At 39.1% G+C, this 16,839-nt stretch overlaps 1 protein-coding gene across 1 annotated transcript in view; it reads right to left on the bottom strand.

The window, feature by feature from the left end:
• Positions 1-16,167, bottom strand: part of LOC140910983 (rho GTPase-activating protein 7-like) — a 154,405-nt gene extending 138,238 nt beyond the window's left edge. Inside the window, exon 1 of the mRNA XM_073343194.1 lies at positions 15,112-16,167. Coding sequence (XP_073199295.1) covers positions 15,112-16,167 — 1,056 coding nt within the window. The remainder of the gene's footprint in view (positions 1-15,111) is intronic.
• Between the last annotated feature and the right edge of the window lie 672 nt (positions 16,168-16,839).

The following is a 16,839-nucleotide window of genomic DNA, read 5'->3' as shown; positions in this document are numbered from 1 at the left end:
GTTTGGATTTCTTCTTTGGTTATGCAGTACAGACATGATTCATATAGAAGTGGTTATTAATGCAAGCAAATCATCTTCTTAAAGAACAGTGATGGTAGCCAAGAGATAATTTACTAGAAAAGCAGAACTACCCACTGCATAGATTTATGGACAAAAGCTCTTTTTGAAATGGCTATATATGAGAGGATATATTTTATGCCTAATGCACCCCCCCACCATGTGGAAACCATTTTTTATCTGTAACTGTATAATAAATTGGGGTATGTGTCCGAGAATGAAAGAATGCACAAGCTTTCATTTTATGTGGAAATCTGATATGTTAATTTACATACTGTATTAGGAAGGCCTACTTGAATTGCGGGATGATTGTCAAATAATTGCAGCTGAGTTGTGGACAAGACATGGAAAATCACAGAAAAGTAATAATGGACCTTTATTAATTGCAGTAATTTGGAAAAGTCAGAGAAGATCTATTTGTTTAAGAAAAATTTGCTGGAACAATATAAACACTCAAGTATTTTGTTATGCCTACTAATTTTTTTTGATAATCAAACATTTTGCTGCAACTATATTACAATTATTAATATGCAGGGTTGCCAGCCCCAGCCCCAGCCACTAACAGCTCAGATAAATGGGGTCTACTGTATTAATGGGGAAAAAGGTGTGTGTTGCAAACCTCAAAATGTATGCAAAATTGTGGACTGTGCAAAGTAAGCTAATTAAAATAAAAATTGCATTAATATTGCAGGATCTGCAATATCGCAAATTAAGTAGGGCCTTATGTATTAGTTATTTTAATTTTTAGAGGCTGTATCTATCGTTGTGTAGGGTGTGACTTAAACTTGAGATGAATATCATAACAGTAAGTTTGCACATTACTGGAGAAACTAACATCCAATAACATCACAGGTCAGTTTTTCCAATAATAGAAGCTAAGATATTGCTATATAATAACAAATTTCTCTTATCTCAATGATGAAGAACATTGACTGCCATTACTACACAGTTATGAGGGGGAACAAGGATCCAGTTTCTATTTGCTTCATGTTTTACCCCATTACCCATACCCATATACTCTCATATTTTTCAGCTTTTTCCCTTATGAGAATCTTGAATTAGTTCTCTTTGGCCAAATCCAACCTCTCTCCTAAAGCTATGGACAGTTCCTTGAGTGCAGAAATATTGTTGTTTCATTCCAGCCAGGGGAGGGGTGATATTCAATGCAACCTCTCTAGTATGGATCCCTACACAGCAGTCTGAGGAAAGAAGGGTGTTTGTATGTGTGTGCACGCACCGGGGGTGGAGGGTGGGGTGGGAGGAGGAGTCATAGGTAGGCTCCTTCAATCAGTCTCCAGTCCTCTGTGCCATGGAGAAGTACAACTGGAAACCACCTCAGACATTTGGCTGAAGTTCCATCCATGGCATGTTTTTTCTTTATGAGTGTGGAGTGGGGACAGGGGATGATATTTGCCCTCCTGGTATCTCCTGTGAGCTTGCCCAATACCTGGCCACTTGGGTCATGTGCTAGGCTTAAGGCTTAATTTTCCTTATTTGGGAGGTAATCATTCCTGTAATAATTTGAGCTGGTGAATTTGCGGCCATAACACCCCATTATGTCAGGGCATGGCACTTCCAGAAACGTCATCTCTTGGGTCACAGCTGACCTTCACTTCGACTCTGCAATGGTCTGATTCTGTCTGAGACTCAGCCCTCTGGCTAAGTCCTGTCTAGTCTAGATCCCTTCCAGGATGATAGAAATATAATTCAAAATGGAAAACTGGCCCAGCACAGTAGATCCTTCTGTTACCTTTTGGGCTATTCCTCCACCCATCCTTTAGGCTCAGTCTCAATTGTCCTGACATCAGGCTTGTATACTCCTTCATTGAGACTGGTAAGGGAGCAGAGGCCCACCCTCTGCTCTGTGTTCTGGCCGAGTAATCCTATGTTGAGGAGCTAAATCTGTTCCTTTGAACCCACTGCTGTTTCCCTGGGCCACTTCCTATCTCTGAGCCTCTTGTGCTGCTTCCCCACAGTCTATGATTAACACAGCCTCTCCTCTGGTTCCCAGACCTTTGGCTTCTCCTTTGGTCCTCTCAGCTCCTTCTTTCCCTGCTGGAATACCAACCCCAATCTCTGTGCCCACAACAGGGATTAATTCCATTCCTGTGGCCTTCTTCAGTCTGCCTTTGCAGACCCTTCCCAGAGAGAGGGATCTCCCTATATGCACTTGTTCCCTCCCTCTTTGTGTAGTCTTTCCTGACCCTTTCACAGCTGGTGTCACTAGTTATAAATTAAGTTGCCATATCAGACCAGCTGAGAGAGAGCTGCTAGGTCACAGGCAAGGCACAGACTGACTCCCCTGACAGGGCCAGCTAGTGACAGTGTCCTTGGTATGCAAACGTCGTAACACTGCACCTACTTTTTCCTTCACTGGTAGTTGTGTCTGTGATCAATATGAAACGGTTCAGGGCCAAACCCTTTAAACAAGAGCAAAGTTTCTGCCAATATATACAAGTACTGACATAGAAAATCCCAAGCTTTATCAGCTCTTGAACATCTCAGAGTAAAACAACCAACTGTTCCTAATTATGTGGTGATCCATCAACAGATGAAGAGGACATCAAACTGAAGCTCCAATCCAGCAATGCTTATAAGCATGTGCTTAACTTCAATAAACTTGCAGGGATGCCCCCTGCAATTTTTCACATGGGATGCACGTGTGTCACTCTCACTTAGACTTAGCATGGCATTTATGTATGTTGTGTCTATGTTTGAGGTGGGAGAAGGGCCAGATTAACAAATCCTAGGCAAATCCTATCGTGTCCATCCCCACAGACTCTCTCCCTGCCAGCTCCCCCACGTGGACACTCATTGCAGCTCCCTGTACTTGTAGCAGGCTTTGCTACTGTCACTGAGCAAGTCTTGTGAGCAGAGCACAGAAGACATGGGCTGCTGGAAGTGGAGTGAGGCTGGGCAGGTAGGTGGGTGGGAGAGCCCTGCTTCAGAAGCTGGTGCCAGGGCAATGGTGGGGAGGAGTGCCATCGCAGTGCCCCCCTCACATTTGTCATTATGGGCCTCTGTCATGACAGGGTGGTGGCAGAGCCAAAACTGAATGAGTGGCGTTGTGACCTGGCACCTGGGCGCCATCATAACAGAGGACTGCAGGGCCAAACCTGAGAGGCCATTGGGGCAGCCACAGCTTTTCCTCCTTGCTACTGCTGTTGGGCCAGCTCCTGCAGCCATACCTGAACCAGACCAGCAGGAGTCCAGGTTCCCATCCTCTCATGAAGCAGGCCTTAGGCACATGCCTAGGTTGTCTATGTCTTAATCTAGCCCTGGGTGGCAGGGTCCCAATACTGATGACTTGGCACCTTCCACTGTATGTAATGTGCATATGGCTGTGGGTGCCACTGTTACCTTTAGTAGATCCAACTCAAATTAAATCAATGGGACTTCTCTAGCTGGTTAATGTTAAGCACATGCATAACAGCTTTGCTGAACTAGGGCCTCAGTCATTTTCACATGCAACTTAAATAAACAAATATTTTGCCCTAATATAGTCTTAAGAAATAAGACTGATAATTTAATTCACATAGACCCCAAACAGTCAAACCTTTAGTCATTATAGATCTGGACTGACCTCTTTTAAATTTATTTAAAAGAATGAATTATAAAAGATTTGCTTCCTATGGAATCTTTCCACACAGGAAAAAGTCTTTAGAATTATGTTAAAGAATAGCTCAATACATTGCTCACTGGAAGTTCCTACTCTCACTTCAGTGGATGCTGGTGTGTGACCTGCAAAGCATGTATAAATACAAATACATTTATTACCATTTTAGGCAGCTGAAACTTGACCGATACATAACTTGATGTGCAACAGTCATTTTATGGCTCTTGGTTTGCAGTCTAGACAAAATTGGCAGCCTCTAAGATTTATAGCTGAACACTGTCACAAAAATGTGTCAAAGTAAAATTTGCATAAAGGTTATACTGTAATGGCCTGGCAATCATCCCATTAATGACTGCTTTCTGTTCAGAGCTTGTTTTGAATACTTTTCAGATTGTTTGGAATCCATCAGACTTCAATCCAAACACAACGGTTGTCTGTGGGAAAGCGTTCTTTAGCTTCCAAGTGGACAGAGATAATATTTATGATACATGTTTTATGTAAGCTACAAGGAAAAAATTACATGGTAATCTAATTTTATTAGAAGCTGGATCCCCTGCCCTATAAATTCTAGTAATTAAAGTGGTTACTGCTGTAAAATTAGAAAAATTATTTTATTTTAGTTTCAACTAATTTTGTAGTCAAGTTATTTTATACTTCTGTAACTTGCTTTCAATATTGGCTGGATAAATTTAGAAAGTAAGCAAACAGTTTAATAATATTTAAAATAGAATAAAATGTTTCATTTCATTTTTAAAAATATATTCTAATATTAAGTTTGCTTTACTTGTAGCTGCTGCCAGATTCTTACTGATGCCTTTAAAATTAGAGCTGTTTAATGGTAATATGTGATTCAGCAAATTCTCTGTGGTGAAACAACAGTACACTTCAATACTAAAAAGAAAAGGAGTACTTGTGGCACCTTAGAGACTAACCAATTTATTAGAGCATAAGCTTTCGTGTCACGAAAGCTTATGCTCTAATAAATTGGTTAGTCTCTAAGGTGCCACAAGTACTCCTTTTCTTTTTGCGAATACAGACTAACACGTCTGTTACTCTGAAACTTCAATACTAGTTGCACATCTGTGCTAGATACTGTAGAATATAGCTTTGAGACCACATGAGTAACAATTGCCCTCTCTGAGCTTATAACTTGGGATGTCTAATCAACTCTGAATATTGCAAAGGTTCCTGTGTATAACTCAGGCTAATGTTATTGTGAGTTTTGGGCCAAGGGGGGGAAAAACCCATTCCCTAAGCTTTTCCAACACCTTAGAAAATGACTGGTAAGTAGGAAAAATGAAAATTAATGATAGAGGTAAAAAAAACATAACAAAAAGTAATATCTGAATTGCACACACAAGTGAACAAATGCTCCCTTATTTGGGCTTCCATTTTTAAAAACAGATGTAGCAACTGTTAGCATTTAGATTTGCCATATGCTTAGCAAACATCACAAAAACTTGCCTCCAATGCCAAGCTCAAAATAGAAAAGATTTAGTCTGAATGGAATGAAGATTACTTCTATGACCTCATTTTAAATATGCCTCTGCAAATGCCCATTCTTATGATATGTGCACCTCTGGTGCCACGTGACTGCAGAAGTAAAAGAAATGAAAAACATTCATTGGTAAAAAGAAAAGGCGTACTTGTGGCACCTTAGAGACTAACAAATTTATTTGAGCATAAGCTTTCGTGAGCTACAGCTCACTTCATCAGATGCATCAAATAAATTTGTTAGTCTCTAAGGTGCCACAAGTCCTCCTTTTCTTTTTGCGGATACAGACTAACACGGCTGCTACTCTGAAACCATTCATTGGTAAGTAATTTTTCTTTTGCCAGGTATTTTTTTTTTTTGCCATTTCTGTAGAAGGGATCATTGTAGTACAAGTTTAATAATCATTACTAAGAACTGGATTCAGCAAGGTACAAAAGGGTATTCCCAGATTTAAGAACATGAGCAAACCCATTGAAGACAAGGGGACTATGCATGCTTAAACTTACACAGTTTGATGGTTAATTCTCAATATTATGTAGTACTTTTATTTTAAAGAACAGTCTCTTGCAACCCTCAGAAACTGCAAATGTGACTGGCTGGCAAGTACACTATTTTTCCCTTTGTTGGAATGTTTCATCATAATATTAGCATTATGAGTGTTTCCTAAAACGTTAAAAGTTGGGTTTTTTGGAGGAAAGCATGAAGTGTGAGAAGTGTATACAACTGAACATCTAAGGTTCTAAGGAGATCCACTGAATACACTAGGTCTTCTGCAGATATCAAATTCCCCTAGCTGGCACACAGAGTCCAACAATTCCAGTTTCAGTCTCAGAAAAGGATAAATTCAATTCCCTTTAGCCAGATAAGGACACAGTTATGACTCATGTTCCAATTCCCAGCTTAAGAGTTTCGTAGTCATTCTTTGTATACTCTCATATGCTTTCTTGTAGGAGCCTAGTGTCAGTGGAAAAGCATTTGCAGTTTCTTCCTACCCTTCATTGATCTTCACTGTGCTTAAATTTACAGTGCATCATTAACAAGTTATCATTTGTCATTATTATTATTTGCATTGTGATACTTAGATCAGGGCCCTAATGTGCTGAACACCATACAAAAACATGAGACGGTTCCTACGCCAAAGACCTTACGGTGAGTCTAAATAGACAAATGGTTTGAGAGAGGAAGTGCTAATATCTCCATTTTACAGATGGGGAATTGAGGTAGAAAGAGATTAAGTGACTCATCCAAGGTCACACGGAAATGTCTGCAGCAGACCTGGGAATTGAATTTAGATCTCCAAAGTCTCAATCCAGTGCTTTCCACTACAATAAAATGTGGTCCATCTGTCTACAAGTGCTAGTAGATAACACACTGTATCATCACACTACATTTAAAATAGAAAATACACCTGACATGTCGGATAGCACTGTCTGGCAATACTGTCTGGAATATATGTTTACTTTCTAATGGTGATCACTGTAAGTGCTCACTGAAAGAAATATGAATATTAGAGGTAACGTGAATATTAGAGTAGGTCAGAAAAACTTGGACTGAATAGTTTTCCACTGGAAAACACAATTCTGTTGAAATCAAAATCCTTTATGAAATCGTGCCGGTTTGACTGAAGTTTTGTTTGGGAGAAAAGAAAAAAGTTCCTACAATGTTAAAACATACCATTTTAATAACTTTTGAAACAAAAATGTCCCTTTTCTTCCTTTTGAAACTATTTTTAGTTTCAAAATTTTTTAAATGTTTTATTATAAAATAGTCAACATCAAAATAAATTAATCCAAAACTAATTTTTTGTTCAGAAATTCCTTTTTGTGTAGAATTTTGAAATTTTGGGTTTAGTACTAAATTGGAACAAAATTCAAATGTTGACATCTAGAAATGCTCCACAAAACAGAATTTCTATTCTCTGGTCAGCTCCAGTGAATATCAATGTGTATATTAGGTAGTCTCCTGGCTGTGGGACTCAGACAGTTTGGATGGTTTACTGCCAGACATGAGCACAAAGCATGTGGGACCATTCTGGGAAAATGTTACAGCATTAAGAATGAATTACAAATATTGAAAGCAATAGGCACAGTAAATAATAAAGAACTATTCATACACTGAAATTTGTTTGCATAACCCATTATCCAATAATTTCATATACCCAAGAAATTTGACAAAAGTGACATCTGATATACCAAAAATAATTTGGTAACAGAAATGAAGAGTTAATCAAATAAATTGTTTACTGCGTACAGTTTGCTTGGATCTAGTTAAAAAGAAGCAGAATCTTCCCCCAAAGCAGTATTCTAGGCTATATCTATACTTAAAATGGAACACTGCTGAAATGACAATGACAGGTAGACCTGAAGAAGAGTTCTGTGTAGCTCAAAAGCTTGTCTTTTTCACCAACAGAATTTGGTCCAAAAAAAGATATTACCTCACCTACCTTGTGTCTCAAACATTTTAGGTACTCAGGCACAATACATCAGTTACTCTTCCTAGAGCTAATAGTTATTAAACTGAGTTATTAAACTCAATTTCATTTAATTGAGTAAAGCAAATTAACCAGTACTTCCTCTCACCATCTCTAATCTTGTCAAGCACACGAATTTAGCACAAATAATAACCTATATAGTGAGACAGAAGCTTCACATTAGAAATGACTTAAGCAAGCCTCAAAAGGTTCAGAGTTCATGTTCAAGTTGGATAAACAATAAAGAGTTCAAATGCTGATCCAAAGTTTATCTGAACTATCTGATCCGGGTCTAAAAGTCTCAGAAGAAAACCTATGCTTAGAAGATTTCCAAATGATCCTGTTTTGGGATAGGCCAGAAATATCATGAGAATAGCTGTCCTCATAGCAATGAAACACTTGTAGATTGTTTTTGAGTTTCATAAATTCTGTACAGCCAAAATGAAACAGTTATATGTTTCAGAACCTTCTGGAAGCACTGGTTTGAGATGCCAGGGCACTGTTTTGTCAGTGCAGTGCTGTTTTCTGTATTTTCTTCTCAACAGTTTACCCATCCCTTCTTCAAATCATCACAACCCAGTTTATAGAGCATTCTGGGAAGTATTTTGAGGGATGCATAATTATAATGATAAATCCCAAATTTTCAGAAAACAGCCTTTAGTTACAAGTGCAAATACATGCACATGTACATATAACATTACCACAGCTGAGGATACAGCCTCAGCAACCGCATGTGCAATTAACTATTTTGACGCGTAACAGTTCATTTGGGTGTGTAATTCTGCTTGGCATTTTCTGAAATTTTGGCCTTAAACTAAATCTGATTTACCACAGGGTGTATACTGTCTTGTGTGCTGGATTTCCTCTGGGACTTTTGTACAATCAGAATACATTTGTGATGTGAGTGAGAGCATACATGCCATCTCCTAGGCTTTTCTCCCCTTCTCTTTCTCTGTTCCCAGTCCTGTTTTCCTTTGGCTATCAGATCTATGAACAATCCTTCATGCAGCTAACTTCAGTCATCTCTTATAAATAGGATTTCTCTTTTACGTTGACATTGCTGCCTCTTGCCTTTTTTACTTACAATCTTCTATGAGGTCCTCGCTTCTTGGACACTTAGGGTTTTTAATACTCCTTCTTTATGCTCTGTTCGCTGGATTTCTCAAATATCTGTTACTTTCTAAAAACATAGTATCGTTACATTGCTTTGCTCTATGAACCCGCTCCTCACTCTCATACACAGACATTTCCCTAGGACATAATCTTTCCTATTTTACCCTCATTCGGAGTCAGTTCCGCTCTTAGTTAAAAAAAAAAAAGTAGATATAAAATGGTTTCTTTCTATGGTTCTGAATGGATCAGCCAGTAATGCACTATGAGAGGGTAAATTAGCATACATAGATGGCTCTCTGGCTAAAGTCCCCCATATATATTATATCCTCTAGATTCAGAGTTGGTCCCATATTTTTTTGTCTTGCTCTTCATCAAGATCTGTTCTGTAAGAGAAGCTTACTGCAGTTTCTTCTTTGTTTTCATCTTTATGTCTCTCACCCATAATGTTTTGTATTTAACCTTGTCATTATCCAGTTTCTTTCTTTCAGTGATTTAGGGTAAAAGTTTGAAAAGTACCTAAGTAATTTAGGAGTCTAAGTCCCATTTTCAAAAGTGACTTAGGCTCTCAGGCCAAAATTAAAAAAAAGAAAAAAAGTATTTAGGCTTTGTTCCCCTTAGTGTTGCAAGACTTAAATATCTCAGACAGCTAACCCCCATTTTCAAAAGTGAGTTAGGGCCTGCATAATTTTGAAAATCCTACTGAGTGCCTGCCTGCATCTTGAAGTGCCTTTAAAAATCCTCATGAGCCTGAGTCCCATTTACTTCCTATGAGACAGATTTCTGATATCTAAGTCATTTTTGCAAATGGGACTTAGGCACTTCTGAATGTTTTACCCTTGGTAAATACTTTTTAAATATAGGGTCAGGCTTTCAAACTGAGGCATAATATTTCATAGAATATCAGGGTTGGAAGGGACCTTAGGAGATCATCTAGTCCAACCCCCTGCTCAAAGCAGGACCAATCCCCAATTTTTGCCCCAGATCCCTAAATGGCCCCCTCAAGGATTGAACTCACAACCCTGGGTTTAACATGTGTGCCTACAAAATTGCAAGCACACTTGAAATGCCCTGAATTTGCTTATGCAAAGCTGCATTATGCAAAGCTGCATTTACTCCCAAAATCAGGTTATTGAACACCAATCTAAATTTAGCTTTGTTACCTTGGAAAAGTCCTTTGAAAATGAAATATGCTATTTAAGTGCTCTGCTAAGTACCAGTTTGTTGGCATCATTACTCCATTTTCATATGCACATGGGGGAAGGGCAGGGATGTGTGGCGAGTGGATGCATGTGCACTCATTTGTGGTTCCTGCTATTGAAAGTTTCCCCCATAATTCTAGTCCTCCACCTTTTATGCTTTTTCTGTCTCTTAGATCAATAATACATATGCCATTCTGTGCTGTAGCTGTAGTTGTATTCCTGGGGTCAGATTTTCAAAGGGGTATAAGGTTTTTGATTATGCTGGGCATAAATGTAGAATAAAAATTCTTATTACATTCTTCATCACACTGTTTTTTAAAAGCTTTTTCCATTTGTTAAAATGCCAAACCCTTGGAGCCAGCCTTATTTTGAAACACTTAATTGAAGAGGAAATGCTACAAAATTGGAGCTGTTGCTATGACAACAAGTAGCCAGTACCTGCTTCTGGTAAGCCACTGCCAGGAAGGTAATAATAATAATTTACACAAACGCATTGTGGTCTCCCATGAAGAATAAATGTTCCCAAACTTTATAGATTTTGTGATGACAATCACATTTTTTCTCTTGAGACAGAAACCTATATTTTTTTTCCTCCATAGTCCAGTTCTGAACAGTCAACTGTAATAAGATCCCCTACTTATGCTCCATTATTGGTCTAATATGGTGGTAATTTGAAGAGCACCTCATTTGTCAGCCTAAGGCAAAACTCTCTGGAGGCTGCAATTCTACACCCCAATCAGAGATATGTGTATATGCAGGCAAATTTCATTGCTAGTGGTGTATGTTTTAGAGAGAGACTGAAGAAAAAAAAATGTACAAGACAAAATTGTTCAGTGTAGTCACCTCTTAAATCACCCGTAACTTTCTACAGCTCCTGGTATGACCCATTCCACAGACCTGTCTCAGATCTGACTCTGTTTATAGCAGGTATTGAAGTCTAGTACAGCCTGGGAAGACACAGATTTTACAGCATGGCAATGGCCAAGAGTTCCACAAGTGATATTATTCGTTATTCAAAATCTCTTCACTCACTGTCAATTTACCAAATGTCACATGTCTCCCATGAGGTCGAACTGAATTTCTGAGCTTGCTGAGCTCTTATGTTCCACATAAGAGTAACTTAAGTCTTGCAATGCTACATATGAGATTATGCAACTGCAACCTGAACTGAAGCCACTTCCCTTCCAACCTTGTAAGTTCCAGAGGGAAGTACCAGAGCTGAGAGTACTGGCCAAAGCAGGTCTTGAAGTATGTTCCCAGGGTCCTCTAACACTGAGAGAACACTTCAAAGTCTGGTCTGCCATTGAACTGAATAGCCCAAAGGTTTTGGGCATCTCCTCAGATATTTGGATAAGTAGGATGTACTGTGTTCTCAAACCCCTATAAAAATGGGTTCAGACAAACAATTACCATATTTTTCTTTACCCTGTGCAGACATACAGTAGGACTAGTTAGTCTCACAATGAATATTCAATCATTTATTCTTTTGATACACAATGCTGCTAATAAACATCAGCCCCTACATAATAAGCCGCACACTCAACACACAATAAAACTACTCAAATACCATACTAATCAGCTGCCATGCAACTTAAACATTGTATAACTACCATATGTTTATTGCCATAACAATAAAGGTACCTGCTATTGCTCAGCAAACCTCCATCAGAAAACAGGCTAAAAATATGAGCTCTGATGAGTCAAGGGAAGAGGCAATTTCCAGAGTCATGAAGAATGCCATAATGGGAGCTCCTTTCCATGTATAACATGGGGGGGTCCAGTTCCTGCATCTTCAATGAGTGAAACTGTGACAATACACATCTGTCATAGTCAAAGCACATTATTAAGATGGAAGTGCTGGTGAAATGTCGCTGACTGGCAGCCTTGGAGGCTGAGACCCTATATTTATTTACAGAACAGATACAGCACAGGCAACAACAGAACAAGATTCCCCATTCCGTCACCCCAGGGTGCTTCAACGGGGACATGCAGGGAGCATCCCTGGAAGAGCGAGGGTAGTTCACTTGCCATGCCATTCTTTGGCCTCTCACTTGAGAGTGCGATATCTTATGTCAGTAAGGGCCAGATTTCTAAACATATTTAGATGTCCATAGAAGCAGATAAGGGCCTAGTAGAATTTTCTAAAATGCCTAGGTGCCTAAATACCTTTAAAAATTTGGCCCTAAGTGACTGTTTTATTATTAGTGATGTGGACACTTATTTATTGGGCACTGGACTGAGACCATCACATTTATTTCATATTGGACAGCAAACATCCACAGCTAGTGGTGTGTCTTGGTTCCTAACTGCAATATTTAGGCTAGGTTGAACTGCTGATCTGGAGAGAAAAGGCCCTATATCCCATTACCAATCCCTTAAGTCCCCCAGCCACAGCAAAGCAAACACTTGACTTTTATGGTTGGATTCAGTTTCAAGTCTGTTTTCTTTCCAGTGTTTTGTGCTAGTTATAAAAGTGGTTTTCAGTGTCAGCTTAGAACCATGGCACATTTTTATTAGCGATTGTTATCCCTAGAGATGGGCAATATCATCCTTGTAAAATATTGTAAGATGAGATTTAAACGATAAAACCATTGAGGCAGGAACACTGTTAGCAAAGAGACCTGCACATCAAGAGAGAGTGAGAATATTCATACTAGGAAGCAGCAGCAGATCAGACCTCTTCCTTTTAACCAAACCTTTTCAAGGGCAGGTTAAAAAATCTCGCTTGAAGCAGGCTCCCATTGGCTCACCCCAAAAAACCTCCAAGCTCCCTCACTCTTTGGAACACCACCCCTTTTAAGTTCCCTCATGCATATGACTTCCAGTGCCTTCCTTCCATGTGACTGCCACTTCCCCAGAGACATTTTCCATTCTCCTCTCCAACAGCCTCATGGCTTGCTCCCTCTCTAGAGTTCGCTTGCCTGCCTTCCCCCAATTTCTCAAACACCACTGTACTCCACTGCAGTATTACTGGGATCTTTAAAGATTCTTGCTTTTTAAAATACCTATTATTGCAACCAGAAACCAAAGTATACTCGTGCTGCACACTGCATTTAAAAGTTATTCAGCACACTCCTATTGCATATTTACTAGTCTGTGTGTATGCATGCCAGGTGGAAGCATCTTAATCAGATCACATTGCATTGAAATCCCATTGTGGGCATTACTAATCACACACTGTATTATCTTAAAATAATGATATGGTCTCAAACAATATGAATATATACATATGCTGTAAAACTAATCTGTTTAGTTGAATAAATTATATATACACCAAAATTAGCAACTGCATTTGGGAAAAAATGATTGTTCAAAATGTATGGAAATCAGTTCTTGACTGTGTGGCTTATCTGCCAGCTGACAGCTATTACACTTGAATGACACATATCCCAGAAGTAATATACTGAAAGCAGAATTGCTGAGAGCATCATAATAGCACCAGCCAATGCTAATGAATCAATGCAGTGATGTCACTCATGGAAATAAAAAAGGCAGCATTTCCAAGCATGATATACAAACACTCACAGTGTTTGGCCTATATATAGATGGCTAAATGTGGTATTGTAAAGATTTCAGGGGTAACTATGGCAGATCAGATAGAAATAAAAAGGAAAGAGTGAACTAACAGAGGTAAGTCACAAATGCTGTGACTTTAAATCAATGTAACAGTCACTATAGAGTTATGAAGTACAACATTTGACTCTAAAGCAAGACTGGATAAGAGAGTTTCTAGAGCCTTTTGTAAAAGCTACATTTTGCTTCCAACCATAACAAAATCTTACGGAGTGTTAATGTTAGCAAACAGTGTACACAAGGGAGTGATAGCCACAACTCAGGATGCTGTGTTGGCATGCAGCAGTTTGGACATGCTAGTTCATGCTTTAGAGGTTGTGATTCAGTGAAACAACCACTGAGACACTGAAGATCTTGTCTGATGGTAAAACCACAGTTCTATAGAAACCAGATTTCTGAAAAAAGACAAGAGGAGCTGTGCATTATTGCTCATTGTGGATGTTAGCAGATAGATAGGCAGAGAGTAGAACCACAATATGACATAGGTATTGGATAGAGAGAATAAGGGCTTGTTTACACTGCACATTAGTCCGCACTAGGAGGGTGTCATGTGCTACTTGTACTGTGTGGACCCTGTTGGCACTCACTAAAAGTTACGTAATGTGCATTAATGTGGTATGATTTGAGACAGGATTAAATTAACACATACTAGGGAACGGTTAGTGAACCCCTCCTGGACCCAAACCAGCCAGCTAGTGTGCAGCAGGCTAGAGTGCACTGGAATTCACACCCTTGTACTAATACACTGTATAGACAAGCCCTAAGCAACGCAGCCAGCAGAAACAGACTTAGGGCCCAATCCTGCAGTCCCATGATCAGCAAAACTCCTCCTATGGAAGTCAATGGGAGTTTTGCTCCTGCTGGGATTGTGGGATCTGGCCCTTAGAGTTTTGGAATTACTCTCTTTTCCCCTGTCTGAAGAGCCAGTGAAGTTCTGTTGTTGCTCTCAGTCTGAAAACGTCAAGAGCTTCTGCTGTCTTCATACCAGCAACATTTTTTTATGAGAACTTGCTCATGGGGCTTTGCTGGAACTCAAATAGCTGCTCCCTGTACTTCACAGCACCAGTAATATAGACATTTTAGAATTTCTTTTAAAAGTTTTCAACATTTTCCTCCCCATCCCTTTTAAACAAAGGCCCTATACAGCTGCAGACATTGCTATATCTAAAGACCACCTCTGATAGTTGGTACTAGCAAAGAAAAATCCCCAAAACAACAAACACACACACACACTCACAACAACAAAAAAGGAAACCCCGGGAGGGTGTGCTTACTGATTTGGCCATGGATAAAAATAAATGAATAGAATAGAATAAAAAATTGTGATCAAAGGCATTGGTATATATATAAACAAATATAAGGAACATCCCAAATTCACAAAGCAGTAATTTTCAGATCTTAAAATGAGTTTACATCCAAGTGGTATGTTTCCAAATTGTTTTGCAGAAGCATTTGCAACACCTGGCATCTACACAGCATTCTGAGTGATATTTACCTTACTGCTTCAATAAATCAGCCATGAGATTACATGAGAAAAGGTTGACTGACAAAAACTGAAACCAAACCCTGTAATTTGTGTACATCCTACCTTTCTTTTGCGCAGTTTCACTTGATTGTCTGTAGATTCGTGGGTGGACAGACTATCCTTCAAATGTAAACACTGCGTGCCTTCCACCGGACTGATGTTTGAAAGGCATTTTTTTTCAGGAACCACTTGAGGTTCTGTGTAACCATTTTCATCCAGTCCTTTTTCCATTGACATTATATGGGAACTGAGAGGAGATTGCATAAGATAGTTGCTGGAATCTGCTTTTGAGAAGGGTTGTCTACCACTGCCAGTATACAGACCAGGAGTAAACTCACCCTGGACCACATTATAGTCAGCCTTTTCATGCCCATCTTTAGGAGCATCACACTTCCTACGCTGTTGTGCAATTATAGCAGTATGAAGCAGTTGTTTCTCAGGCATAATTTCCTTCACATTCAGAGAACTGGAGAGATTTTCTCTTGGGGCATCTATTACTTCATTTAAGCCTTTATAATTACAAAGCTCCAGGCTTTTCCCAATACTGCCACAAATGTCCTCCTCTTCCTTCTCTTCGCTGGGGACTGTGTCATAGTCAGGTTCACCAATATCTCCTATTGTTTCAGAAATGTTAGAATCCCTGTTTGTGTTAATCATTGCTACCATCTTTGTTAAGGAGCCCGCTCCTCCTAAACTCTGCTCTTCATCTGTTAGTTTCCTTCCGATAGTGAACTGGTGGTTAACTTTATCCAAACCCAGATTTGAAACGTCATTGTCATCACCATCAGAAATATGGACCAAAGTTTCTGTGCTGGCCTCTAAAGAAAGAAAATGCTCCTCATCCTCATGGTTATCATTTTCATCCACCTCTTTTGAGATGTTGCTAAGCAGCTTTGCAGGGAAGCCAATCAGTTCTCCACCATGACAGCAGTCTGGTAAAGAAGCACATTTTTCTTTCCGGTCCACATTCAAAACTTCATCTTTTTCCATACTTGCCTGAAAGTTATCAGCTACAAGTCCATGATGACATGCTGTATTATACTCAACAGAATTAAAAGGCAAGCCCATCCACTGGGTCACATGTTCTTCCCAGCTTCTCTTTCTGATTGCTAGAGACATGTCATAATAGTTCAGCAACAGGCTGCGAGGTACATTCTATAAAGGACCAGAGGAGATGTCATGACTGCAGTGAATTCCAGAGGGAGAGAAAGTTTCATCATTTTAACATCTGTAAGAAATGAGAGAGATTGGGTTATTGATTCAACTCTAAGTAAGACACAAGAGTAGGAACAGTTGAAACAAAAAAAATGTAAAAACAAAGATAAAGAGCATGGGGTTGGAAGGGAGGAATTTAAAGGATGTTTTGTGAAATAGCTTTAATAGTTATCATACAAACTTGATGGCAGCTATGATTTAGCATGGCTTACTTTCTGATTACTCTCCAATATCAAGCAAACAGAAATGGTATAAACAAGCTAATGGACAGGCAACTGGCTTCATAGGCCAGATTTTGACAATGAGTCTCTCTTCACTATTTCCGTCATAAGATATCCATTTCCATGGTTATAAAATGTACTAAATCTTGTGACTCCTAGAACACAAAGTAAGTTTGCATTTCTTCTTCATGAAAAGAAACCCATTTAGTGCAGATCTCCAGTTACTGTCTGAAGGCTTGGATCTGAAGTTGATGATTATTCAGAATTTCACAAATATTATAAACCTCTCTTTATCGTGCTGCTAAATTTCAGCCCAATCCTGCAGCCATTTACTGGCTGTCATTCTTATTAATAT

This window comes from Lepidochelys kempii, chromosome 4 (assembly GCF_965140265.1).
Source record: "Lepidochelys kempii isolate rLepKem1 chromosome 4, rLepKem1.hap2, whole genome shotgun sequence".
In the NCBI taxonomy this organism is placed as follows: Eukaryota; Metazoa; Chordata; order Testudines; family Cheloniidae; genus Lepidochelys; species Lepidochelys kempii.
The sequence above is the reverse complement of the archived record's forward strand: the minus strand, read 5'-3'. Positions and strand labels throughout refer to the sequence as shown.